The 26,538-nt window shown below is 41.4% G+C and overlaps 1 protein-coding gene and 1 long non-coding RNA gene across 2 annotated transcripts in view; one reads left to right on the top strand and one right to left on the bottom strand.

Moving 5' to 3' along the window:
- The window catches only part of IQGAP2 (IQ motif containing GTPase activating protein 2), a 188,352-nt gene extending 171,432 nt beyond the window's left edge, over positions 1-16,920 (bottom strand). Inside the window, exon 1 of the mRNA XM_067568807.1 lies at positions 16,144-16,920. Within this exon, the coding sequence (XP_067424908.1) occupies positions 16,144-16,189 (46 nt within the window). The 5' untranslated portion in view covers positions 16,190-16,920. The remainder of the gene's footprint in view (positions 1-16,143) is intronic.
- LOC137166903 (uncharacterized) lies at positions 15,681-24,978 on the top strand. The gene is made up of 3 exons (XR_010923866.1): positions 15,681-15,909; positions 23,322-23,610; positions 24,422-24,978. It is a non-coding gene; the product is annotated as an uncharacterized lncRNA (long non-coding RNA).
- The last annotated feature ends 1,560 nt before the right edge of the window (positions 24,979-26,538 follow it).

Raw genomic sequence — 26,538 nt, 5'->3', positions numbered from 1 at the left:
TAGGAAATAATCTGTGTATAATTTCCATTAAAATAAGATCAACTAAGTGACAAGTAAACTCTTTTTTATTGGGTATTTAAATATTTCAAGTCAGATATACAAGTAATTTCCTAGTGTCTACTTCCATAATCCACTTTACAAACTGAAATTCGAGTTTAGTGTAATAAAAACGCTTATTCAGAACTTAGACAGCCTTCTTATATCCCAAGCTCATTACCACTAGTGACACAGATTTCTTTTTTTAAGCTTAAACATAGAGCTAATTTACTATTACTGAATATTTTGAAGCTGTTTAAAATTTAAACAAGAGCTATATCTGCTTGAAACAGCATTACAAAGACCACTAAAATACAGGAAATAAGATTTCAGACATTGCTATGGCAACCACAGGGCATGCTATGAATATGGATTTAACAAAATTAAACTATTAATTTGAGGGGAGGGGTTTAAAACCAGTCCTAGTGAGTTGATTCAAAGCCTCAGGCGTAGGGCAGTTGTGAGTCAATAGTTTTTGCAGCACAAGGAAGTTAACTTCCTTACTTTCAATAGAAAAAATATATTTTTTAATACAGCTAAAACACTTGCTACATATAGTAAGCATTTTCCTCTGAAATATTGCTCCACATCTGATCCTCTGCGCTAGTGTACATCGGAGCAGCTATAACAACTGCTAGGAGGATTTCAAAATTAGTGCTTCAGCCAATGTTCTCTTCTGCAGATGAGCACATCCTGCCTTGTAAGTATGCCTATATGGCACTTCCTTCTATATTAACCAAACGTCACCACAGGGCTCATTCTCCCAACACTACATCTTACATGCCAGCAATGGCAGGAAAATTAAGGGTTTGTCTACACAGTAACTGGGACATAAAGGTGTGATGTAGAACAAATTGAGTTAATTGTTTCGGTGCAAGTCCACGTACGGATACTTGTTTCATAAACAGTGCCCTATTTCATGTAACTTAGAGTTGCAACTGATTTAGTTATTTTAATTTAATATGTAGACAAGTCTTAAGTGTGCACATCTAATTTAAAGCTCTTAATCACTGGTGATGTTTACCTAGCCTAATTCTACTAGGATGTCTGCTTTCCCATACCACCAATTGCTCACTTTTTAGTCCAATCGTAAGTCCCAGATCTGCCTGAAATTGTCAACGTGAGAAGCATTCACATGTCTAAGAGCCAGTAGTTCTTATAATCAGCAGTCCCCTCCCACAGGCTTCATAACAGAGGGGAGAGAAAACATACCAGAATCAGGAAGTCTCTGTATTGGAGAGCTCTATGCACATCTATTGAGCTACCATCAATCAATAAATGGTTCTTCCCTCTTCCTTACTACAATGAACATTAAGAGTTTGACAACTCAACTCCAACTCTTGGGTTTTTTTTTCCCCCGTTATCAACACTTATAGTACAGATTTTCTAACATTCTGTAATACAGAAGTTCATCTTAACAATGCCATATTTTCTTCTGGACATCTAGGATACCATTGATGCTCTATATAGTCATGCTTCAAGGTGGAATCTTAATATGCATATCAAACTGGGATTCAGAAGGTAACTGAGCAGTCTACTTTTGAAGTCTGAAGAAGTTGTACACTTTTCAGGCATTCTTATCAGCCTATTATGGTTATCAAATATCTACTGGAATTGCCTTCTTTAAAAGTGGTGTGAATTCCAAGAAGCATTCAATCGTCTGACTCTGGCAAGTCTATTCCCTACGTTTTTTAAATGGACAAAACTAAAAACCACACACCTAACTTCAAAGCATCCCAAAAACCCATAAATAAAATCCCGATTTCACTTACGGTTTCTATTCCTCTATGCATTCAGTTTCACTTCACACTGTTGCAAAGGTTGGCAGGTCAACATGACTGCTTAAAGAGGGAGCAACTTGTTTGCTTTGTTCCATATTAGAAACAAACAGTGTCCCAGATGGTAAGAGGCTGAAATGTACTACTAAGCATAAAGAGGAGATTGGTCCAAAAGTGGTTGAGGAAGGTGGGTTTATACAGGTTCAAGGATACTTCCTAGCCAATTACAAGCTTCAGTTGTTTCCATGTGGACAACAGAACTATGACAAGTCTGTCCAGAGCAGCAAGGGTCTGTGATTCAGGGTTACGAACTCTTGCACCTCCTTGACAAACTTGCAACATGTTGAGCCACTGGCTTTGTTTAGAAACTTGTTTTTCAAATTATGATTAAATCTACTTATAGTTCAGATATTTTAAATCAGCAGAACTCAGGTCTTTGTTTCAATACACCAGAAACATGCAAACTGCAATCTGTTACTGAAGCTTCAAGAGAAATATAGAAGTTCTTCATATTTATGACAGGTGCAGTTAAGCGTAACTGTCATCTATGGATTTCAAAGTGCTATGCAGTCATTAATCAATCTTCACCACACCCTGGTGAGATACAGTAGACAATTACATACCTATAACCTTATACTCAAGCCCACCCAGAATGTTGTGGGATTCCCAACTATTTAAGTAATGTTACATAGCTAAAGTTACTATGCAGCAAAGCACAGTATTTACACACACACACACACACACACACACACACACACACACACACACACACACACACACATCAGAAAAGATTAAACTTCATTTAGTTATAGTATATTATGATCCTCTCTCAATTCGTAATTCATTCTCAAGAAGCTCTAACCATGAATTCCTCTCATCTCATGCAGGGTCCCTGCATCTTTTCTTTGGTTCCATCCTGTCTAGAGCAACTTGTTCTTTTTGAAGCTGTACCACTATATACAAATCCACATGGATAGTCACTGGGAAATAAATCACTGGCATTTCCTCCATTATCTTTATCCACTTAGTATTAGACAATGATTACATGTATTAAGACTATATGCTGTTCAGGATAATTTGCTATTGGACAGAGCACAGTCAGCTATTAAAATAGCTTGGTAAAACAGTTGGCTCTGATAAAAAGCCCACAGCTAAGCTAACATGCACATCAAATTCCATCTTGTCATTACAAGTATGTTATAAGCCCTCCAAGTCAAGAGTGAGGACACTGACAAAAGTATAGAGAAACCTGTGCTAAAACTGGCTTGTAAATTATGAGAACTGTTTCATTTCTTCAAGCAATCTAATACTCAAAACAGTTTTATCTCATTTTGAGTAAAATATTTTAGCATGCTGTGCAATTTCAAGTTTTTTCACGAGCAAAAAACCTTTATTCACATCACAGTCAACAGGTGTTATCCTGTCTAACTCTCACAGAATTTGCTGAGGGATGTCCTTTATTCTTTAGGCTATTTCAATGACAGTTTGAAGTGTTACTATGGTTTTCAGTGGTAACATCCTCTAGCAATTTCTACCCCCATTTTGTTTTACATGTGTACTTCTGAGGCAGACCCAGTGTGATATGCTTCTTGGCAATGAGACCCTGCAATCTGGCCACCCTGGACCCCAAAACCAGTGCCTCAGCCCTCCCAAGCCCCCAGGTGCTTAGACACATTACTCCAAAGTCCACCTGGTTGTGGATGTCTGGTTTCTATTTAAACCCTTCAGGGACAACTTGACAGGAAGAGAACACAGGTTTAGCAAAGGAATTTCTTAACCACAGATGCTTCAGTCTTAATGATACACACCAAAAACTTACAGATCCTTGAAAAACAATTCCGAATGCAGCCCCCACAAGCCTGATCTCATCCCCTCCTCTGAGACTGAGCCCTGGGTTTGATTAGCATCCTTAGGCTAGGCAGCACTTCTTGCTTTCTCTCTCCGAAGCCTGCTTGTCTTGCACATGGCAGTGGTCTGGCCCCTTGCTCGGAAGCTATGCCTACCTTTGAAATAGTCCATCCCCTTTTCGCCCATATGCTTCAGCTGGAGGGAATTCAAGGCTCCAACCTCCTTCTCCCCAGAGTTAGGCTTTTTGAGAGGTATTCAAAGTCAGTGACACTACCCATGGATGATCCATTGTTCCAGTAGAGAGCCCTTCAACGTTGATAGCTCTCATTGTTAGACATCCCTGAGGTATCTTCACACCCAGCCAGGAGCAGGACAATATATAGAACAGACTGGTCTTGTCAAGAGATGGCTTGTTTTCCCACACAAATTGGATGTCTTAATCCATCATGGAGGTTACAATACAAAGTCAAGGTCACAATAAAAAAATATCATTCACAAGACAAAGTGGAGCTCACAATATGACATACATATACCCAATCTGTCATACTTTGTACTATTTTTATGGCTCATGATAGACATTGGACTAAGTTTAGATGTCTAGTAAGAACTTACACACCACAAGAGATGGATTTAGATACTTTTTGAAAGGGAAGGAAGTGAAAAGAAATACAACAGGATTAAAACAAAGGTAGGTATGGGACATGGGGGAGGGGAAGACTGAAAAGGAAACACTGAAGACAACACAACACAAGTACTTAGACAGCATTTTCTAGAATATAAAGAAAAAAGGCAAATGAAGATGGGGAATTAGTTATTTTTAAATGAGAAAGTGTTGATAGATTGTTATAACTAAATACAGTACCCAACAGATGACACACAGTAATTGTTATACTACATCAGACCAGAATCCACAGAGTCCAGTGTACTAACTCCGAAAGTAGCCAGGGCACCAGATGCTTCGGAAGAAGGTGCAAAAACCCCATATAAGAGACAGATACGAGAGTTTCAATCTGCTCCTTCCCCACTACCCCAGCTCCCCCAAAAATCAGGTCTCATTCAGATCTCTTAACAGATATAGGCTTAAACCCTGAAGCATGAGGTTTAATATCCCTTCAATTGTTTTTTTTTACAATTATGAACTCTAGATATTCTTGATTGGGAACTTTTAATCTACTTTTTCTACTCCATTCATTTTATATACTTTTATCATGTCCCCTTGGTCTCCTTTCCAAAGTAAATGATTCTAATCTTTTCAATCTCTCTTCATAAAAGAGTAATGACATTGGAGGCAAAAATGTACACTTGTACACCTTATATGGTTTTAAGTTAACTGTATCAGCTCAAGAAAACAAGTGCTGGCATCATAGTAGACAGTTCAGTGAACATCTCTGCTCAATGTGCAGCTACAGTAAAAAAAGAAAATATGCTTGCCAACATCAGGGATAGGATTGTGAATAATAGAAACAATAATGCCTTTGTATAATCAATGTGCAGTACTGGACACTGCATCTCAAAAAAGACATCGCAGAACCAGAAGAGGTATGGAGAAGATTGACAAGAATGATCAACAAGGAGAAAAAAAAATTATGTTCAGCAACACTAAAGTTTATTTACTGTTGTGTTGCTTGTTTTCCTAACTTCTTTAGGTCCCTTGGAACTTCCACATTCTTCTTTGGTCCAAGCTAAACGAAATAGCTTTGGGTCATCTGCAATTCTGCTACCTCGTTACTAACCCACTTTCCAGATCATTAAACACCATGGGACTAAATACAGAAGCTTGAGGCATCTCACGGTTATCCTTTTGCCACTATGAAAGTTGCCCAGTTAATCCTATTTTTTGCTCAGTCTCCTAATCAGTTTTTGATCCATGATCATGCATTTCCTCACTCCATGAACACTTAGCTTATTGAGTAGCCTCTTGTGCAGGTCTTGGATTTAGATTTCCAAGAAGTCTCCGACAATCATGTCAACCATTTTTTTGCCCACTATTTTATCAATAGGTTCAAAGAATTCTACAGCCTGACCTTCACTTGGGAAAATCGTGTTCTTAACTCATGCTAGTGAGCACATGGTAACTAATGTAAGGTCAAACCCCAGCAAAAACAAGGAATTTGTAGTTTTAACATTCGTTACCAGGCTGAGGTAAACCAGCACTTCCCCATAATCTTTACCTTTGCCTAACATGTTAAAACTAGAGATTGCCTTGTTTGCAGGATTTTATTTCATGTTACCTAATGCAAGAACAACTTTTTCCCTAGAGAAGATGTACTTTAAGAGATTAGAGACAGTTTTCCTTTACAGAAACTGTGCTCATTAGACACTATCATATTATAATCTTCCTAGTGTTTTGTTGTGCTGTTTTTAATTATTGTTTCAGCAGTTTGCCAGGGAAAGATCCAAGGCTTACTGATCTATGATTCTCCAGATCACCCTAGAGCCTTTTTAAAATATGGGTAAAATATTTTATTACCCTACAGTCCTTTGGAACAGTGGCTGTTTTTAATGAGTGCATATTTTGTTAGCAGCTCAGCCACTTCACATTTAAGCTCCGTCAGTGTTATTACACATTGTGCTGACAATGCTCCTACAACTGTTTAAGTCCTGATCCCACGCAAAACAAAATAGCTTCAGGCTCAACTATATTCACATAAATAATTCTGTTGATTTCAAATCTGTAAAATTAAGTATGTGTCCCCACAGGATTAAGGCCTTAAATTGCAGTGGGCATAGCCAGTAAGCATCAGAAAGGTCAGGTAAGAGTAATAATTTTAGCTTCATATTTGTAGATCTTTTTATTGGAGAGGAATGTCCCCCCCTTTTTTTGGGGGGGTGCCTTGGCAGTTTTATTAAGAAGTTTTAAAATAACCACTTCATTCTACAAGGTAATTGGAGTTTTGGGTCTTTTTGGAAGATTTATCCAGCACAGCTCTTAAAAGACCTCAAAAACATTTCACAAAATATTTAACTGTGATAGTGTAAATCTTAATAAGACAAGGGTTCTCAACCTTCTTCTTCCTAAGGCCCCCCTCACGGGGTGCCAGGACTCTGGGCTTCAGCAGGCAGGCACTCAGGGCTCTGGGACCCCCTGAAACCAGCTCACAACCCTCCCCCTCTCCCTGGAGGAGGGCCACAGACCCCTGGTTCAGAACCACTGAAATAGGGCATCATCTCTATCTTACAGATAACATTTGTCTGTTCAGTTACATCTTTGCTGTTTCATGCCAGATAACCACAGAGAAGACCTATTACTAAGAAGTTGTATTTTGTAAAATAAATTGCTAGAACTTTAGTTAGTATCCTACAGATTACTAGAACTTTGAATGCAGTGAAAGTAGTGAACTTTATTCTTTCAGTTTTCAAAACTCAGTAATTTGCAGTGTTATGTCTCTGTCTGCATCAGGTGAAACATCTTGGTCCTGCAGATGTCAGGTGTCACACAGCAAGGCACTGAAGAGATACTGGCAACAAACAGACTTTTATCCCAGTCCTCCTACAGAATTCTCACAAAGACCATACCTGGCTCCCAGTCAGACTCTGAATCGCTTTTGAGTCAAAAAGTGGACTAAATACACATCCTCCAACTTTTCATGCTTTTAGCACTAGCCCCCACGTAGAGAGTGCTCTTTTCTTTGTGAGCTGCAAGCAGAATTTGTCCCAGTGCCAATTCTACCTTCTCACAGGGGTGCGGGAACAATTTTTATAGTGAGGGTGCTGAGAGCCATTGAATGAAATTGTAAATCCTGTATATAATGAAAACCACTTCAAACCAGGGGGTAGAGCAGCAACCCCATACCCCTAGTTCCAGCTCCTATGCTCACACAGCCCAAATACCACTTTCATTCAGTAAGTCAGGTCCTAAAACTTTAAGCCCTTTTAAGTGAGAGTAAGCAAAAAGTGAAAAAATAAAATACTAATGCACAATATTTAGAGGTATTTCAGTTTTGTGGAGGTGAAGACGTTCTTAGCAAAAAAGAGTGAATTTTGTTTAAGATACCTATAAATCAGATTATGTCAAGATTTTATATAAATTCTAAAGAATTATAAGTGCTTTCTCTTCATGAGGTTTTTTTTTTAAATTAACCCCCCCCCCCCCCAAAAAAAAAAAAAGAGGCAGGCTACAATGATTCAAATCACTGCTTATAGTCGATCAGGATTCCAATCATAAACCTGTTCTCAGAGCATTGGGTTTACTGCTACTGGAGTTGGAGGGAAAAAAAAATCCCACACGCACCCTGTAAATTCACTATAATACTGCATAAAGCATAACATGCAGGTTTATGCAGAAATGCAATTTTAAACAATTATAGCCAGACACGGTCCTATAATGTAAATTTATACAACAGGTAGTGACAATATCAAAGAAATCCTTATATTGTACCAAGCTAGTCACTTGTCTGTCAAGTCAACAGTTTTCAACCAGGGGTCCACAGCCCCTTAGGGTTCCTGAGCCTGTTTCAGGGGGCCCCAGAGCTGCAGCTCCCCATGAGGCAGAAGCCCAGAGCCATCCTCTCCTCCCCCCTCCCCCAGGCCCTGGAGTTTTTACAGCATGTTGGAGGGCCTCAAAGAAAAAGGTTGAGAACCCCCTGTGTCAAGTAACCTGTTTAAAGACTTGAATTTCACACAAGCCCTGTAATTTTTCAATAAATATGCAAGTTCTTTAAAATGGCCTGAATTTTTTATAGAAATATTGACGTTTGCAACCTCTACCAAAACATATATTATTGTTTATACTGCAATCATGCCCAGAAGCCACAATCAGGACTGGTGCCCCAACTGTGCTAAGCAATGCACGCACACGCACGCACACGCACACACGCCCTCCGCCCCAGGCATGCAAACACATACATCTGCACCCCAGACAGCTTACAATTTAAGACCTTGATTCTCCAATTGGATCTCTGAACCCATGTTCAGCCCATTTTAATTCAGCGGGATTCCACCTAGAAGAGTCCTGCTATGTGGATGAGATTGGATTGACGTCTAATTTACTACGTTTTATCAAACATCCTACTAAATGGGAATACTTCTAATGAGGTCCCCCATGGATTTATTCTTGACTCAATACTATTTGATATCTTGATCAATAATCTAGTAGAAAATATAAAATCTTTGCTGCATCAAGTTAGCAGAAGACAAATATTGGATTGGTAAACAGTGATAAAAAAGGTCAGTTATATAGGCTTCATCTGCACTTACAGACTTATGCTGGTATAACTACATCACTCAGGCGTGCAGACCAACCCACACCCCTGAGTGACACAGTTATACTGACTGAACTCCTGGTGCAGACAGCGCTATGTTGACAGGAGAGCTTCTCCCATCGACACAGCACCACCTCTCGGAAGGCAGTGTACCTACACCAACAGGAAAAGCTCTCATTGGCATAGGTAGTGTCTTCACTGAGCACTACAGCGGCAGCTGCACCACTCTGTATGTAGATAAGCCCACAGAAATATCAGGATTTTGAATACAGCTCTTGGACAGATAAATGTAAAATGTTGCTTTAATGTATGTGGCACTTTCATCCTATGGAATCCAACAGTTGCACTGACTACATACAGCACAGCATCAGAATTCAACGACCTTTTCCAAGGCAGGAAGCAGCCACTCAACAGGGAGTAGCATGCTTCACAACAGTAGTTGAAAGTGGGGAAAAAAAGATATGGGCTTTTTGTCAAGAACAACGGGGGGGGGGAAAGCTACTTCTGAGAGTAGTGCCACAGGATCTTTAACATCCATGCAGAAGAGGACCAAACCCTTTTACAAGCCAGGTTCCTGCACACAGTAAATTGCAAGGTACTTAATTTAGAACAGAAGGAGAGAGGGCTGACTAAGCCCTATCAGGATTTGAATGTTGTTTCATGAAGACTAGGTGTATCAAACCTAATATTTCAGAGAATAACTATCCCTTTACAGACTTTTCTGCTACTTACACTTTTTTGTGGCTCTGTATCACAAAAGTATGGAAGTTGTAGGTGTTGAAAAACAGTTGTCTAAGGAGAAAATATACTGAAGTACAACCCTAACAAGTGAAATAATGACACAGAAGCCTAATCATGCCCTGCAAAGAACGGGTCACATATCTGAGAAGTCCATTTGCTTCTAATTCAAATGAAACATGACCCCTCAAGATCTGCTTATCACTCAAGCCTGAATAACCAATTTTTTAAATCCCTTACAAACAAGTTTAAAAGCACTACAATAATCCAGCTTTTTGGAGCCAATTTAAGTCAGCAAATGCATAAATCAAATATTGGGATGCAACATAATTATTTATATTGCGCACACCACTCTGATATCTAGAGCAAGTCCAGTAGGTGTGGCACAGAACAGGATATGCACACTGATCTGCATAACTCATTTTTACAGCATAAATGAAAACTACTGTAGAACTGAAGTAATGTTTCCAGTGCAATATCATCACTTCCTGTTTCAACCACATTCCAAGTAGCATTTAGATATACCATAACAGTTCAGTCTTCCATGCACATGAGAGATTTCAGGGGAACAAGCCCATTTTGTGCAGAATAAAATGCAGGTAATCGCTCCTGTGACCAAACAGATTGTGGTACTTGATTAAACAAAGCACTTAACTTTTCAAGTCCTTGCTCAACAGTTAATAATTAACAATGTACAAAAGACTGGTGGAGATAAACATTGTTTTTTGTTGCCAAATTGCACCCATCAATAAAAATGGCTTAGCAGAAAAGTGTTTGCACAAAGCCACAATAATCACAAGTGCTAGGCAAAGTGTACACCCATAAAGTATACATATGTAGGATACAGTTAACAGAATATTTTTGAAGGAGTGTATTTATCCATCTGTTTTCACGTAGCAGACCCTCTCGAAGTTTTACAAAGAATTTATTTTACTAGTTGCACTTGAGAAACAGCTGCTTGTTCCCCAAAATCCACCACAAGAACTATATGCAGACAGTTTATAGGTTCTCAAATTAAAATTGAGAAATGGCAGCTATTTCTGCAAGATTCAAAAAGTTAAACTAGTGGCTTTTAGCAGAAGTAAGAACTTCATGACTTCACTATAATTACATAAAATAAGCTTGTCTACATGGTATTTTAAAATCTTATAACTCACAATTGAAGTGGGAACTTGTTAGTAGCAATCTCTTTCATAAAACCTGGATATCATTCATTTCTGTACATGTTATGTCAAGATCAAGCTTTCAGAAGAAAAAGTTTTTCAAAGACAAACAGCTGCATAATTTACACCAGCATGGCTGTCTTTATCACCACTTCATTTAGTATGAAAGAAATTCAGCAGATGCAAAATTATAGCTCTCCATTCACAATTTTGTCACCAGTAATCAGCATTTTCACTGTACACTACTCATTTTTTAAAGGCAGTTTATATCTTAACGCTCTGACCCTGTGTCATTTTGTGAACCAAAAGTTTACTGCCAGTCTTCACTACAGATTGCATCTGAGGTTTAGAAAAAAGTTAAATGGCAGAAATATTCATATTGGAAAACAGTTAATGTACATGCAGTTGCCATGAAGCTGTTATAGTCAATAAACTACACTATGGTTTATACTAATAGAAACATCATGTGCATGCTTAACATATCCGCTCAAATGAGTTTATGCATTAGAAATTTCATGACTGTCTTATGGAAGCCAATTAAATGGCAAATGAAGTTTCTCATTTCTTTTTAAACTGTTATCAGTATGCAGAGTTGATATCCCCCGCGCACCCCCCACACCACCCTCCATTAGGCCAAAACCTCTTGTATAGTTGAAAGTTTTGAGTCCTCCTTTCCACATCTTTTGCCTTCAGTTGTACAATGCATTTCCTTACTCGGCATTAGAAAAATATTCCCTTTGGAGTTAATTTTTGTTCTGCTTGGTTTAATTCTTTCTACTGTGACATCAAAGATGAAAAAAAAAAACCTTTTCTAGATGAATATCTGATATCTTATATCACTGCAGATCAAGTTATTGGCATCACCGCATGAACTGTAAAACAAAAAGTTAGTTATTTAACAGGTTAGGGACATAATTTAGTCTCTCGAGAGAATAAACTGAGATTTCACAATACTAACAAGAAATGCCTTAGCACTTAACTGTTCAAGGGCAGACTTCTCCTCACTATATCTGTCAGGCTACAATAGACTACCTGTCCTTGTATATATCTTTTTCTTTTAGCGGTAGAACAGTCTTGCTAACAACATACAGGAAGAGATGCATCTATCCTGAAACTTCATAGGAGACAAGAGAACTATAATCTCCATTGAAACTGAGCTTGTTGAAAGCAGCATCAGTTTGACCAGCAAACATGCCTCCTGCATTCCCAAGAGAGAGAACAGCAAAATGTAAGATTACAACAACCTTTGCCAAAAATCTGAAGTCAAAAGTCTAAGTGAGGCCAAGTGCTTAAAGTACCAACAGGTCACTAGTGGAAAGAAAAGTCATGGTGATTTTCTAGCCTAATAAATTATTTAAGTTAACTCCACCTGCAGTCTCAACTGCAGATATGTTGGTCAGATTTGTTTTTACCACAGGCAACTGTGCTTGGCAAAGGCTCATCAGCATAGAATGTGTATTTTTATTTATATATAAACAGTTCATGTGTTACAACAGAGGTATTAAAAGTTCTGCTAATGCCAGATCAGATTTTCTGATTAGAGAGGTTTTTTAAAAAGTTGTTGTCCCCCTCCAACTGACAGACAAATCAGTTATAAAACTGGAAATTTTGGTTTTCTGCTTTTAGATGCCATAACTATAGCTAAAACACTCTTAATTATAGTTAAGACCTATACTGGTGTATTACAAATAAGTACGCTTTTAAAAGGTGCCATCTTATAGTTAACATTAAAGATATATGAAAACTACTAAAGTTTTGCTGTTCTTTAACTATTTTTTAATAAACAGCATCGTTTTCTAAGGTGATGAGCATCCATAACTCCTATAGACTTCAAAGGGTTCTCTCTCTGACATACCTACCGGTTACATGTCTAGAGAAAGTCTACCTGTCAGCCTGGTACTTTTCACCATCATTGGTCCACTTCACTCACATACTTAAGAGAATCTGTTCTACTTTTAGTCTTTGAGGGTCTACACTGGCGAAAATCCCCCTGGGAGAGGAAACTGCAGCTCCACAAAGCAGCCACAACACTCCCCTATACTAAGTATAAGGAGTGGGGGAGCTATAAGGGGGCAAAAAACCTCAAAGTAGGCAGCAATACTGGTCAGGAAGGAGATAAAGCTGGGGGGGCTTGGGAGCCTGCCACTATAACACTCTTATTTTTTCACACTTGCAGAGCCACTATGGTCCCATGGGAGAGTTAAAGCTACCCACAAGCAGAAGAAAAGGAAGGGTAGCAATAAAGCACCACTTACTTCCCATCAGAGTAAACATATCCACTCCCTAGCACAGGGTACTCAGCTGTCCCAGGAAAGTAATTCACAGAAGAAAATAGAACTAGCTTCATTTTGTATCTATATCTAAGGTACTTATATGTCCCCTTCCCCATTGCAACAGTAACTGAGCACCTCACAATCTTTAAAATATTTATCCTCACACCCCTCTGAGGTACTCATTCCCATTTTTAAGATGGGAAACAGAGGCACAAAGGTTAAGCAACTTGTGCAAGGTTACATGGAAAGCCTATAGTAAAGTAGGAAATTCAGCCCGGGTCCTCAAGTCCCAGGTTAGCCCCCCAACCACTGGAACATCCCTCCTTATATGCATTTGGCAACCACTCCAAAACACATTATCTATATCAGCTACAGTGACTAAGGCTTGAAACATTTACCACATACCTACTAACTAGAGGCTAGTGCAGGAGAAAGATGCATTAGAACAGTCCAGAGACAGCCCGTAGGTAGAAACCATGACAGCTGAGCTGGCTGGGCTCTCCGTAGGACCTTGCCAAATAACATCTTTGGCAGAACATCATCTCCCCACCCCATCTTTTACATTAGCCTTTGGCTAGAGGTCTGTTGGTGTCTATGTATGATATGTTTTTCATGCCTTTATGAAGTTACGTTGCAGACCACAGAACAAATCAGAGCTGCCATGCTAAAATCTGAAAAGCTGTATCAGACCATAGAGATAGGATTGCTTAATGTTTTGAGTTTTGCAAATAATTTGTATATTAGCATATATTTGATTGAAGTATTGAGAGCAAGATTTCTGAAAAAAAAAAAAAAAGCAAGAGAAAAACAGTTATTATACCTGACTCCAAGGAGAGGGGAGAAAGTAGAACAGAATACAAAATCTGAATACAGAAGTGTGATGTTATATTATGCCAAAGATTTTTTTAAATGGTTGTCTTAAAGTTAACCTCCCAAATCCTTTTACATCTAGATACTTCCAGAAGTGCTGAATACCAGCAGCTCCTTGTGAAACAAAAATCAGAACCATGGAGCCTAACTTTAAGAGAACCTTTTAAAATATCTTTGCAAGCTACACTGCACTCTTCCTGTAGCCAACACTATCCTTCAAATCAGAAAGTTTCAAAAAGCAATTGTGTTAAAAAGCATTCAAAACATTTAATAGTTAATTATGAACTAATACTCATACAGAATTGTAATTCTTCCATTTTTATAATAAAACCCACTAACCACCCAGCTCTTAAAGAGCAGAAAATAAGTAAACCAAACTGACTCAGTTCTATGTGTGGTAACAAAAACAAAACGCCATAGAATCCATTAGCATGAGATGCTTAGACACTGAAGATGAGGACCAGGTAGGTTCTCTATGCATCAGCCAGTCAAATGGCCACATCAACATAAAGCTAATAGGTGACAATCTTGTGGTAGCCTCAGGAATCCAAAATACCAAAAGGCAACAGGTTCACTTGTCTGACACACACACATGGGGAACCACTGACCTGCCATGGGACCTTGGCCAAGTTGTTTGCCATTGCAACAGCTCAACTTCCTGCTCTGTAAAATGGGGAGAATATATAGCAATGGTTCCCAACCTATTTACCATTGTGGGCTGCATATGCAGCTTTCTCTGTGTTACATGGGCCACATCACCACAATATTTATGCTACCTGTATGGCCCTGAGGATGTCACATGGGCTGCAGCTGTGTGCTGATGGGACTGCAGGTTGAGAACCACTGAAAGCCACCTTACCCTCCGTCCAGCATTCCTGTTTGAAACTTTTTGATTTTGAAGGTGTTAGTTAGTTAATGCTGGAAAGAGGATAGCATTAGTACTACCATTTCATATATAGCAAAACTGGACTATGAAACCAACATTAAGAGGTTCAGTGGTTTATATATTATCATCACTCTTTGATGCAAAGGAGAACTTTCTCAGATTAGGTGTTACAGCAATGGTAGGTAAAATAATTGCATTTACTTCTCTGAACTTGTTTTACATTGTCATTGTCCCTGTAACTGAAAGTACCGTCATGCTTCTTGTATTGGTGGCTAGTCCTCCAAATTCAAGTGCTAGAATTATACAATTTGACTAACAATCTGCGTGCTGAGAAGACGTGTATGGATTTGTTCCGTTTGCTTACTTTGGACTGTCAGTTCTCCGCACCCTGTTCTTCCCAGCCCTGTCAGGGTGTGAAAGACAACTCCTCACACCCCCAAAAAAGTGACAGGAAACGTTGTGTAAACCCAGGCGAGTCGGCAGGATGGCGCTGGGGTAGCACCTAAACCTAGTTTTAACGTTGTCTTGTCAACGGACTAGATTTCAAGTTTCACGTCCCTTTCAGCAGCTCCCCATTCACTTCATGACCTTCACACATCCCTTTTCCTGCACCGCCGAGCCCACACCTCAGGCAGAGGGAACCACAGACCGAGCAGCAGCTCCGTGAGCGTCTGCAGATTTAACGCCCTCGTTCAGGTCAAAGCCACTCTCCCGGTTTAATCACCCCTGCCACACGCCGAGCCCTGCTCTTCCCTCCCTTGGCCGCTGAGCTACTGTCGCTCTAAGGTGCTGCTCCCCCCCCGCGATGTAACACACACGCTAAGGCAGGACTCTCTGAACTCGTGCACGCCGGGGCCACGTGCTTCGCCTTATAACCAGTTCACTGCCAGCGAGCAGAGCTCCTGGGACTGTCCTGCCCTGCCTGTGCCCGGCGCTGCTGGGCTGCTCCGGCACGCCATCGGAACGAGACGAGCGCGCACTGGGCCAGGCTAGCGGCGGACACCTGCACAATCCCCCCGGGACTCGCTGACCCGCGGCGCGAACTAAGCCCCCTGCTGCAACGGGGGGGGCGGGAAGATGGGGCCGGAGAAGGAGGCCATTTCCGACACGCAGCAGGTAACTCGCCTTCCCCAACAGGTGCGTCCCTCGGCAGCGAGCCGAGCCCTGCCCCGCCCCGCCCGCCCGTCCCCAGGGAGCGTGGCGTTCGCTTTCCCCGCGCACACGTGTCTGTCTCGGGGGCACCGGATTCCCAGCGCCGGGGGCGTCTGTTAAACCCCGGCCTCCACATTCCGGCAACAGCCCCCCCCATAAACCAGCGGCCGCAGCCGGGAGCGGCGGGAAGGCACTTACAGCCGTAGCGGGGTCTCTGCAGGGGCGACAGCTCCTCATGCTGCATCCTGGAAGCTGCTCCCGCACGCGCCAGGGGAGCCGCCGGGGGCGCTTCTGCCGCGGGGCTGGCGCGCAGCAGCCTGCCGCTCCGCTCCGCGCACACAACTCGGGCGCAGCCCCGCCGCTCCTGCTCTTCCAGGCGCTCGGGACCCCCCACAAGTGTGCTGCTGCTGCTCCCCTTCCTGCAGCGGGAGCCGGCCCTGCCCGGCCCCCTGCCCCGCACACTCAGGCTGGGCTTGGGTCTAGTGGTCCCGGATCGGCTCCCGCCGCAGCCTCCCCAAGTGCGGGCGGGCGGGCTGCTCAGTGCAACTTCAGTTCAGCCCTTCCTGCTGCCTGCCGTGCCCCACGGCCTGGCCGCCGCTGTCTTATCCGCTCCCTCCCTCTCTGATTTGCTCTCCCCCTGCGGAGGGGGCAGGCCCTTCACCTGGGTGCACCCGCCCTGCCGCTCTAGTCTGTGCGCTTACTCAGCGCTCGCTGGGTCGCAGAGCGAATCACTCTCCCTCCTCCCCCACCGCGTTTCCTTTCTCTCCTGCCAGCCCCGTTATTCACCAGGAGGGGGAGAGCCGACGAGCAGCGCCCCCTACCGCCCGCAGCCGGACACTGCACCCCGCCTCCAAGCCTCTTGCTTTCCCCCCTCCTCCACCAACACTCCTGCAGCCGAGTCCTGGGGGAGGTAGCAGGAACCAGCCAGCTGCAGCAGCAGCCGCCAGCGCACAGTCCCGTAGCGATCTGTCGGCCTAACTGGTGACAAACGTGTGGCTTGTGCGGTTTCCAGTACAGAGGAAAAGCATTGGAGGAAACAGAATAGCAAAGGAAAGTGCAGCCTATTTCTGTCCCAAGTTGTTGCTTGGTTACAAAGAGGCCAACACTACTCTGCTCCTTCTTGGGTCTTTTCTCTTCAAAGCCATTTCTTGCATGTGAGCAGCTCTTTTCTTACACCCAATAAAGAGCTCACAGTGCAGCCCTCGAGAGGAGGGGCAAACTAGAGATACAGGTAACCAATTGGTTGCTTGTAAATATTAAACAGCAGGCTTCTCTAGTTATGTTTTCCTCCTCCAAAAAAATCAACAAAAATGCTCTGAAAAAACTGAAACAATCATTGAGTTTTCTAATCTTAGACCCTGTCTATGTGACACAAATGACCATATTTAAGCACATTGATAGACAATCCATATTCTAATACTATTTATCCTTGGCTGCAGAGACAAAAATAATTCCCACAACATGTTACAACTATGTTAGAGAACCATGTTTTAACCATGGCAGAAATGTAGGCTAAAGCATGATTCCCTGAAATGTTTATAACATTTTCTGTCCACAGGAGTAATATAAAATCAATCATATTACAATGTGTTTGGCCCCATGGATGGGCCTGGTTCTAATTTATACTAAACTCTGCTCTGTTAGTGCAAAGGGATGTTAAAGTGGATGAAAATTACATACGCGCTCACATTAAAGTCCCTTTGATTGGTAGCCTTAGTGAAACTGACAGTCAGTCCTGGATATCTCTGGAGTATACAGGTACTAACACCAAACTTCTTGCAGAAATACATTTAACCCCATGTCCCACCAAGGTTACTCATGTGAGTTGAGTTGTCCTTTAGCAGAGTCCCCAGAAGCAGTCTGAATTGTGCTTTCTCAGCAGTGGGACCTCACCCATGGAACTCTCCCTCAGAGAATGTGTCCAGTCAGCATATCTCTATAACTTTTCAGAATTCATTGTAAGTCCTTCCTGTTTGGATGAGTGTAATGATTATTATTTACATTTCCACTGTTCCCATTTGCCAGTATGCACAGGGTACCTGGGATTGCAATGAGGATCTACAGTTGGGGTGCTGGACCTTGTTTCTGATTTAATTCATAGAGTAGGTGGATTTTTGCTTTGGGTGTTTAATTATATAAATACATTTTATAATATTTAATTTATTCAATATAACTTATTTCAAAAGCCCAGAGTATCCAACTAAAAACTAAAACACTTTGATAAACCAAAAAAACCCACAAACCACCCTCCAGTAAACTCCTTCCAACACCATCAATTCTGTTAAACTAGTAAAGAAACTTTAGTTGTAACAAGGGAGATTTAGGTTTTGTTTATTCATTAGAAAGTTTGTTTTCTCTTTGGGAGTATGAAATGGCCCTGAGGAATGTGTGAGCTCTCCTACCTGTCTGCATTGAGGCCACCCAGGCCTTGCAGCTGGAAACCACTTATTTAGTTTAGTATCACCGCAGATTCATTGACCTGCTTAGGGCCTTTGTTATCCCGTTCATTAAGGCAAGCAGAAGGGAGAAGAAAGTGGCAGAATTGGGTTGGGCCACAGAAAGGGAGAGGATGGGGTGAGTCAGCAGCTAGGGTTGAAGCTCTGCAGAATGCCAGGACAGCATCATCCTATATTATATTTCCTTATCAGCCCACCAGAGATCTATGTAAGTCTTAAGCTGCTGCAAGCAATATTAATTCCAGCTGCATGCTTGCAACCCTGTTTGCACAGGCACAGGTGCTGGGAAAAACATGCACTGCTTACAATGGAAGAAGGGCCAGACATCACCAGTGAGAAGCTGACTCCCCATAGACCCACAGGGTACATCTATGGGGGTGACGGGGAAATCCTGCAGCAGCAAATCTCAGAACCTGGGTTTACAGTCTTGGGCTTATGCTATAGCGCTGAAAAGAGCAGAGTGGACATTCCCACTCCAGTTCTGACAATGTCCCCTTTGCTAGGTTTCAGAGCCCACATCCCTAGCCCAAGCAGGAACACCATTACAGCTTTTTTTTTTCTTTTTCCATTTAGTGTGGTAGCAGAAGGCCCACAAGCCCAGTTCTGTAGACCTGAGCTCTGAGACTTACAGCAGTGGTGGGTTTTCTTTGTTTGTGTGTGTGTTTTTTTTTTTTTTTTTTTGCTGTGTAGACACAGTTTCCTCTGCCCCCAGAGCTCAAGAATCCAGATGGTTTAAAGACAACACTGTTTCTCTGCAACACCACACACCCCACCCCCATCTACACTGCCAAGTTAACCTAATCTTCTGACCCAGATTTGGAAGTGCATTAAGACTGAGCTATCTTATCCAGCTGGGGGTGTAGGTTAGAGCCTGGGTTCCACTGTAACTTGGGCTGGAACCCACCCACTTTGCAGTAAGGACTCAGGCTAACATCACTCAAGTGCTGATAGTCTTCCACTGCCTTCCGACTCTTACCCCCAAAAGGATAGACAAGTTCTATTGCAATTGACACAGTGGACTGTGAAGGAATCCTAGAGTGTCTGAGCACAAAGATTCAGGTGAGTGCAGAAACAGTGAGGACACAGTAATGCAGTAATGCAGCTAGGGGCTCACCTTCCCCTGCTAGACTTACCTGGGTGCTCAGACCTGGGTGCTTGCACCCAGGTTAACTGTGCAGTATAGACAATCTCAGGGAAGCATAAGGAAACTGTTAGGTGAGCCTTTCAGAATTTCCTTGGTCTTCTATTCTGCATCCTACAAATATGCATAAAGGATAAGATGTAGGCCAGGATGTGGAGCACACATCACTAGACACTATTTGACATACAGGGTGAACTCCTAGTTCCATTAAAATCAATGGCAAAACTTCTGTTGACTTCAAAAGAGCCAAGATTTCACCTACAGTTCCCCCCTTCCTCCCCACATGTCATTGGAAAGACAAATACAGAATGTGTATTACACACATACAGGTTGTTGCTGGGTTTGATTGTTATGATGAAGATTCGTTGTACTTTAAAATATCCGACACTGAAATTTCATTGTCTGTCAAAGTTTTTTAAATATATATTCAATTTTAAATGCAACATTTGACAAAAAAAAGACAAACTGGTTACTTTAATTTAAAATGGTTTCACCTAAAATAACATGTGATTTCTTTGTGCTTTTCACTGCAAGTTGCTCATAAGCACTGTGAAAAAAGTGCAAGAGACCATTGAGAAATATGCTATATTGCATGACAGATGGAGGAATAATAAAGTAAAAAGATGGGGTGGGTACAAGATATCATCTTTTACACCTGCAGGGATTTTATCCCTGGGAGCACAGTGTAAGTTGTAAGTACCATGCTATAGTTTAAATTCAAGATGTCATTATCATAGAAGGATGTGGAAAGAAAGATTTAGTCTATTTTTCTGTTACTGCTTGACAGTGGAAAATAACTACCGATAAATACCAGGAGGAAATGAAACTGGCATTTGGCCAGTTGAAACTGTGCCAGAAGAGTATTAAAGTAAAAAGTGAGACCAGCAAAAAAGAAATGTTTTTAATGAAGCATCAAAAAGAGTTGGGTTTTTTTTAAAGAAAGGGATGACCTTGGAAAAATTCTAGACATGCTAGGGGGTTCTCAAATTTTTTTTTCTGGGACCCCCTTTGAAAATATTTCAGGCTGTGATGACCCCCCCCCATGCCATGCCACCCTTACTTCTGTACTGCTGCTGGGGGTGGCGCTGCCTTCAGAGTACCCAGTCAGCAGCCACTGCGCTTTGGCCACCCAGCTCTGAATCACTCTGGCTGTCAGCCATGCACGGGACTGACAGTTGCAGCCATGGCATGTGCAGGGGCTGACCACTCGTGACCTCTCTCCCCCCTCGCCCCCCCAAAATAACCTCACGACCCCTTGAGGGGTCCCAACCCCCATAAAGGCAGTTTTTAAAAGGTTATTAGAAAATCATTTGTTTACTTAAGTAACTTTCCTCCCAAATTACCCAACATATATGCCCCAGTCGTGCAATGCATTGCACATATGCGGGCCACTGTGCCCATACAAAACTCCACTGACTGCAATAGGGGGTCCATCTGTGTCAAACACACTGAAGGATTGGAATCAGAGAGGACAGTTTGCTAAAATATTATTTGTTGCTTCAATTACAGATGCATGATAGTGTGCAATCCCCCAGTTTTTATTCAAGAATAAAAGTTAGGGACTTCAGTACATTTTTTGCCTGAGAAGACAGCAGAACTGGTCCCTTAGGCCCAATTTAGTAAAATATTTAAGCATGCGATTAGCTTTAAACATGTGATTAGCCCTATTCCTATTCTGCAAAGCACTTAAGCCTATGTTTAAAACTTTTAAGCACTACTCTTGTGCTGAAAGTTAAGCACGTACTTTACTTAAGGGCTGTATTGAACTGGGATGTACGAGCTTGCGCCAAAGTCCAAGGCTATTCTAACAAAATTTCTATTGACATAAATGGGCTTTGGATCTGACCCGTAATCATAAAGCACACTAGAAAACTATGGTCAACAAATCTTGAGCTTACTTACACTTTAATTCAAACAATGTATTTGTGTTTAAAATCTCATATGGTTTTCCCAAAATGTATAAAACAATAATAATGTAAAACGATGGGGGAGGATACAGGATACCATCTTTTTGACAAGACCCAATACTCACCTAAGATGATAAACCCTTGGGAACTTGTATGATGACCAAAGGTAAAGGACAAGGTAAATCCTGAGTCAGCACCTCAGGAATGTGACTTTGTCACATACTTCCTGTAGATGTTAATAGAACTGGATTAAATGGACAATCTTTTTGCTTTGAAATGATCTCATTCCTAATTTTCAAATATTGTATTAATTTATAAGGTAATAAACAGATTTAAAATCCTAAAGCAGTTTTGGGAATTAAGACAAAACCCAATAAAGTTTTAATTTCCACAGGTCAAAGTCTGCTTTCAGTAACACCAGTGTGAATCCTGAGTAACCACTGGATGTATGCCAATGTAAGTGAAAGCAGAATTTGACCCCACGTTCTTACTTTGCACTTTGGATTCATGTGATTGATTTAGAAATCAGGACCTTAAAACTCTGCTGTTACAAAAAAAAAGATTGTAAATCTGAACTGTACTGTAGATTATGAACATTCAATTTTTTAAAATCTAACTATTTTCTCAGTCTCATCTGTATTGGAATCATTAATGTCCTAATAAACCAGATTGAGGGATTATGAGAAACTGTCCAGTGTTTTTCAAAAGACATTTCACTAATTTGAGGATGTCTCTTGATTGTTTGCTTTGGCCTCTGGCTTCCTCACTCCCTGCTGCTGGGCTAGGCCGTGACTGGCTTTGGTGGGAGAGAGATTGTTTGAAATAAAGGACATCTCCAGTCTTGGTTAATCTGGGGGCTGTACAGGATGAGAAAGCTGGAGGAGGATAGAGTAGACAAACAAGGACTAATAGGTATAACGTCACATCAGCTTGATCTCTTTGTTTATCTTTTGTCCCTTTTCTTCTATCCTTTATCTAGTTTGGTCTTTTTAGATTGTAAGCAGTTTAGAGCAGGGACCATGAATTTTTAGGCATTTGTACAGTGCCTAGCATACTGAGGCCTCAACCCTGATTGAATATTTATAGCATTGTAGAATCCAAATATCTCAATAATCCATATGTATGCTTCCATTTTTCCCAGTGGAAAGGCTGTCCTATTGGAAAATGAATAGTTTTAAAATGTATTGAATATTAAATTGAAAGAAACTTTGTTTCAACCCTTTCCATTGCATCAGTCTAGAATTTGATGGGGACATTTTCATTTCAGATACACTTTATGCTTAAAATAAAGCTTTTTGACACTGGAGTTAGACAAACTCCAATGATTGAACATTTCCCATGCTAAAATATATTAACACCTATCTATACCTTATTAAAATGAATAGAGCATTTGCATAACTGATTTCAATGGGACATGGTAAGAAGAATAATACAACTGCATTATATTGTACCTCTTGAAATGATTCTGTGGGTACCTTGATTTTATAGTCAAGAGCTTCTGCTCCAGTGATACCAGTCTGTGCTGTTACAGAGTGGTCTATAAAAAGAGATGTCTCTATTTGTAGTTTTCTAATAGATTAGATGCTCATAGGTGGTGCTCAAGATTATGTAGTAGTGTTCTCGGGTTTTGTAGGACTAATACCATTTCTTGTTGTACACTGCAAATGGCTTCCTTTGTAAAGCTCTTAACATACAACACTTTAAACCTGACACTTGATATAAATAAGACTCTCCTAGAACTCTGTGGGAAAGATGCCACTGAGCATTTATTTTCCCTCTTCAGCCCTGGGTGAGGGTCTTTGTGCCCCATCCCTTAGGTGGTAATTTAAGATTGCCACTCCAATTTTACCAAGATCATCCTCCTTTTTTTAGGTAGCTGTCCTGGAAAAAATCTGAGTCTACCCAGGACATTGGACGTTCCAGATTGTTAATGACACCTCGGCTGGCTCCTCCAATCAGTCATTGCCGCAGGGTGGTGGCACCTGTGCAGAGTGAGCTCTGGATCCAGAGTGTCTGGGAGCCAAAGGAAGGGGGCAGCTTGGGACCAGTGAGGGGGGACAGAGCTTGGGGCTGGCAGCACCCAGTCACCAGCGGTCAGGTACCAGCTGTGGGATCACTGCAGGGTGGCAGATCTGGCCAGCACCACAACCTACTCAGCAAGGTGAGTGCCACAGGAGCCCCTGGGGGCTGGGACCCTGTCCTGGGAATGGGATGGTGAGACAGTGCCCTGGGTGGAGACAGGCAGTACCCAGGGGCGTATGTGGTAGAGTGTGGGAGGGCAGGCAGATGTCCCATGGTTGGAAGGAGGGGAAAAATGCATGAGCAAGGCATGGTCCAGGCATTGCTGAGGACAGGGGTAGATTAGACAGGGGAAAGAATATTGGTGAAATAAACCACACCAATATTTGTTCTGCTCTTTAAATTGGATATTCTGTTTGCCTAGTGAATACTTTCTATGATTTGAGAGCAGTGAAAAAGCTTCTTTACCTGCATGGTGTTGTAAGATTTACATCTTTTGTAAACCAGGCACTGGGGGGACGACCTCAGATTCTGCACATAGACAAGTTCAGAGGACAGCAGTATACACCTCACGCCACTGTATTATGAAGAGCATATTACAATAAATGAAATAAAATCAGACTTATTCTGCTTGACACAGACTGAGGACTACAGCCCAGTTCCTCAAAATGATTTAGGCATTTAGGCACCTAAATAAGTTTGAGGATTTGGGCCAAAGTGTCTGCTAAGCACAGACTTTAGATATCAGTTTGGTCAGTAATCTAGTGTAAGTGTTCACAACTCAGGACTAGGAGAATCAAATTAATTTAAGTGTCATTATCAAGACTGTACTGTTGCAGATCATATTTCTCACTAACTTTCTAATTCATGTTCCAGCTCACAAATGGCTGTGCATGATGCAACACTTAACCATAGAGAACAAACTAACAGGCTTACCAATTTTGTTTTTTTAGCTGCAGCTGATAAGAACTAAAAAAAGAAGAAGAAATATGAAAAAGAAAACTGATGAGAAAAAAAAAACCCAAGTATAAGAGTCAGGTATCCCATTGTCAGCACATAGGTCTAAAAACAGAGTGGTCTGTGCTACCTTGTGTTTCTGGACAGTTCTTTTCCATGTAAAGGGATTTTACACGAAGGATATTGATAGTTGAAATTCTTGGGTGGCTTAAGTAGGAGTGATGCAAATGCATGCAGGTAATTAGAGAGACTAGACTTTGTTGGAAATAGCTGCTTTAATATCACTTTTCCTGTGACAACTTACAAATAAAATAAATGTATTATGTGTTGTGATTGATTGCATTTGTCCTACAGAAAGGAAAACTCCATTTGCTACTTTAAATGAGATTGCCCCAAAATATTACAGAGCAACGGGTTATGCTTTAACTTGTACGTGAGAGAAAGAGGGAAAGGCACTGGGACTGAGGCAGAAAGATTTGGTAATGCTCTTCGGTAAACAGAGCTGTAGAATTGCTCCATTGGTGTGGCCAGTTTGATTCTGTGCAAAACAATAAGGAAGGTAATTAATGTAATTCAAGCTTTCAATTACCAGAATGGACTCTTAGATTAATTACTTGTATGAAGGAAACAAAGTCTAGCAAAAAACAAGAGTCCTGTAGCACCTTAAAGACTAACAAATTTCTGCAGGCATAAGCTTTCGTGGGCTACAACCCACTTAGTCAGATGCATGAAATGGAAATCACAGATAGGAGGGTAAGAAGGGTAACAAGGGTAAGAAACATAACAGTGGGGAGGGCAAGTGCTAACAAAGTCAATTCAGTTAGAGTAGATGAGGCCTATTCACAACCATTGATTAGAAGGTGAGAATGAGATAATCATTCCAAGTCCCTATTCAGACCCAGTCTGATTGTATCAAGTTTGCATAGGAGTTCCAGCTCTGCAATTTCTCGCCAGTCTGTTTTTGAAGTTTTTTTTAATAGAAGTATGGCAATTTTCAAGTCAGCTATAGAGTGTCCTGGGAGATTGAAGTGCTTTCCTACTGGTTATTTTGCACTGGTGCGGACTAAGTTACAATGCATTTGAACAAAATACTTCTGGCAGCATTTCCACTCCTAGAACTACAAAAAACAAAGTGCAATACAATAATACTTATAACAACTATAATACAGCTAAATTCTGAGACATGCTGAGCACTTGGGGCCTCAGGGTATGTCTACACTGATGGTGGCAAATTCGCTGCCATCATGTCATTTTATCTGGATCGATTGAGCGGATGTGAAGACCCGCCCAGTTGATCCAAAAGTCAAATTAATAAAACCACCTCCCCAAAAAGTGTAGCACTGCATTGACGGGTATGTATTTCCTGTTGGCGCAGCGCAGTGGATCAAATATTACCTCAGCCACCTTCTCTGACAGGCCAGCTACCTTGAGTTTAAGGCACCACTTAACTGGAGTTAGAGATTTGTGTGTCTACAGGAGTCAGGTTGGGTCAAGACTTACCTTGAGCTGACACTGCAGTGAAGACAAGCCCATGGATAATCAAAACAGGCACTTCAGCAGAACAGGGTGTTCCAGGCACAGTAGCCTCGATCCTGCACTAGCTAAATCAAAAAGATTTTTACCATTGAAATCAATGGGAGCAGGATCTGGGCCACAGAAAGAATATGACTTACTTCCCTTTCCAGTGAAGTGATACTTTTTCATATGAACCCAAAAGAAACATAAACTTCTTTTCTAAAACAAACTCATGTTTAATTGCTGCCTAATATGGCTCTTAGGTCCCTTTCAACCTTCCTTCTTCCCAGATTTCTCCCTCCCATCAAATATCTGTGGTTTGGATTATTTTGCTCAGGTAAACTTTGCATGACTTTGCATGTCAAATCTCATTTTGTTCCTTAGTTACTGAAAGGCTGCCTAGAGGAGAAGCAATTGCTATACACCATAAAAGGGTGTAGTTTGCTATCCCCACAGCCCTGCCAGTGTTCTCCCAGCTGGTGCAGAAAGGGGTAAGCCCTGGCCATGCACCCTCTTCACTCTACTCTGAGCCAGGTTTCTATAGTGTAATAAAGGATTAATCTTCAGTAGGCAATAACAAAGCTGCCACACATCCTGC

Source organism: Emydura macquarii, unplaced genomic scaffold (genome assembly GCF_026122565.2).
Source record: "Emydura macquarii macquarii isolate MOO-44397 ecotype Brisbane River unplaced genomic scaffold, CSIRO-AGI_Emac_v2 contig_2897, whole genome shotgun sequence".
Lineage (NCBI taxonomy): Eukaryota > Metazoa > Chordata > Testudines > Chelidae > Emydura > Emydura macquarii.
The sequence above is the reverse complement of the archived record's forward strand: the minus strand, read 5'-3'. Positions and strand labels throughout refer to the sequence as shown.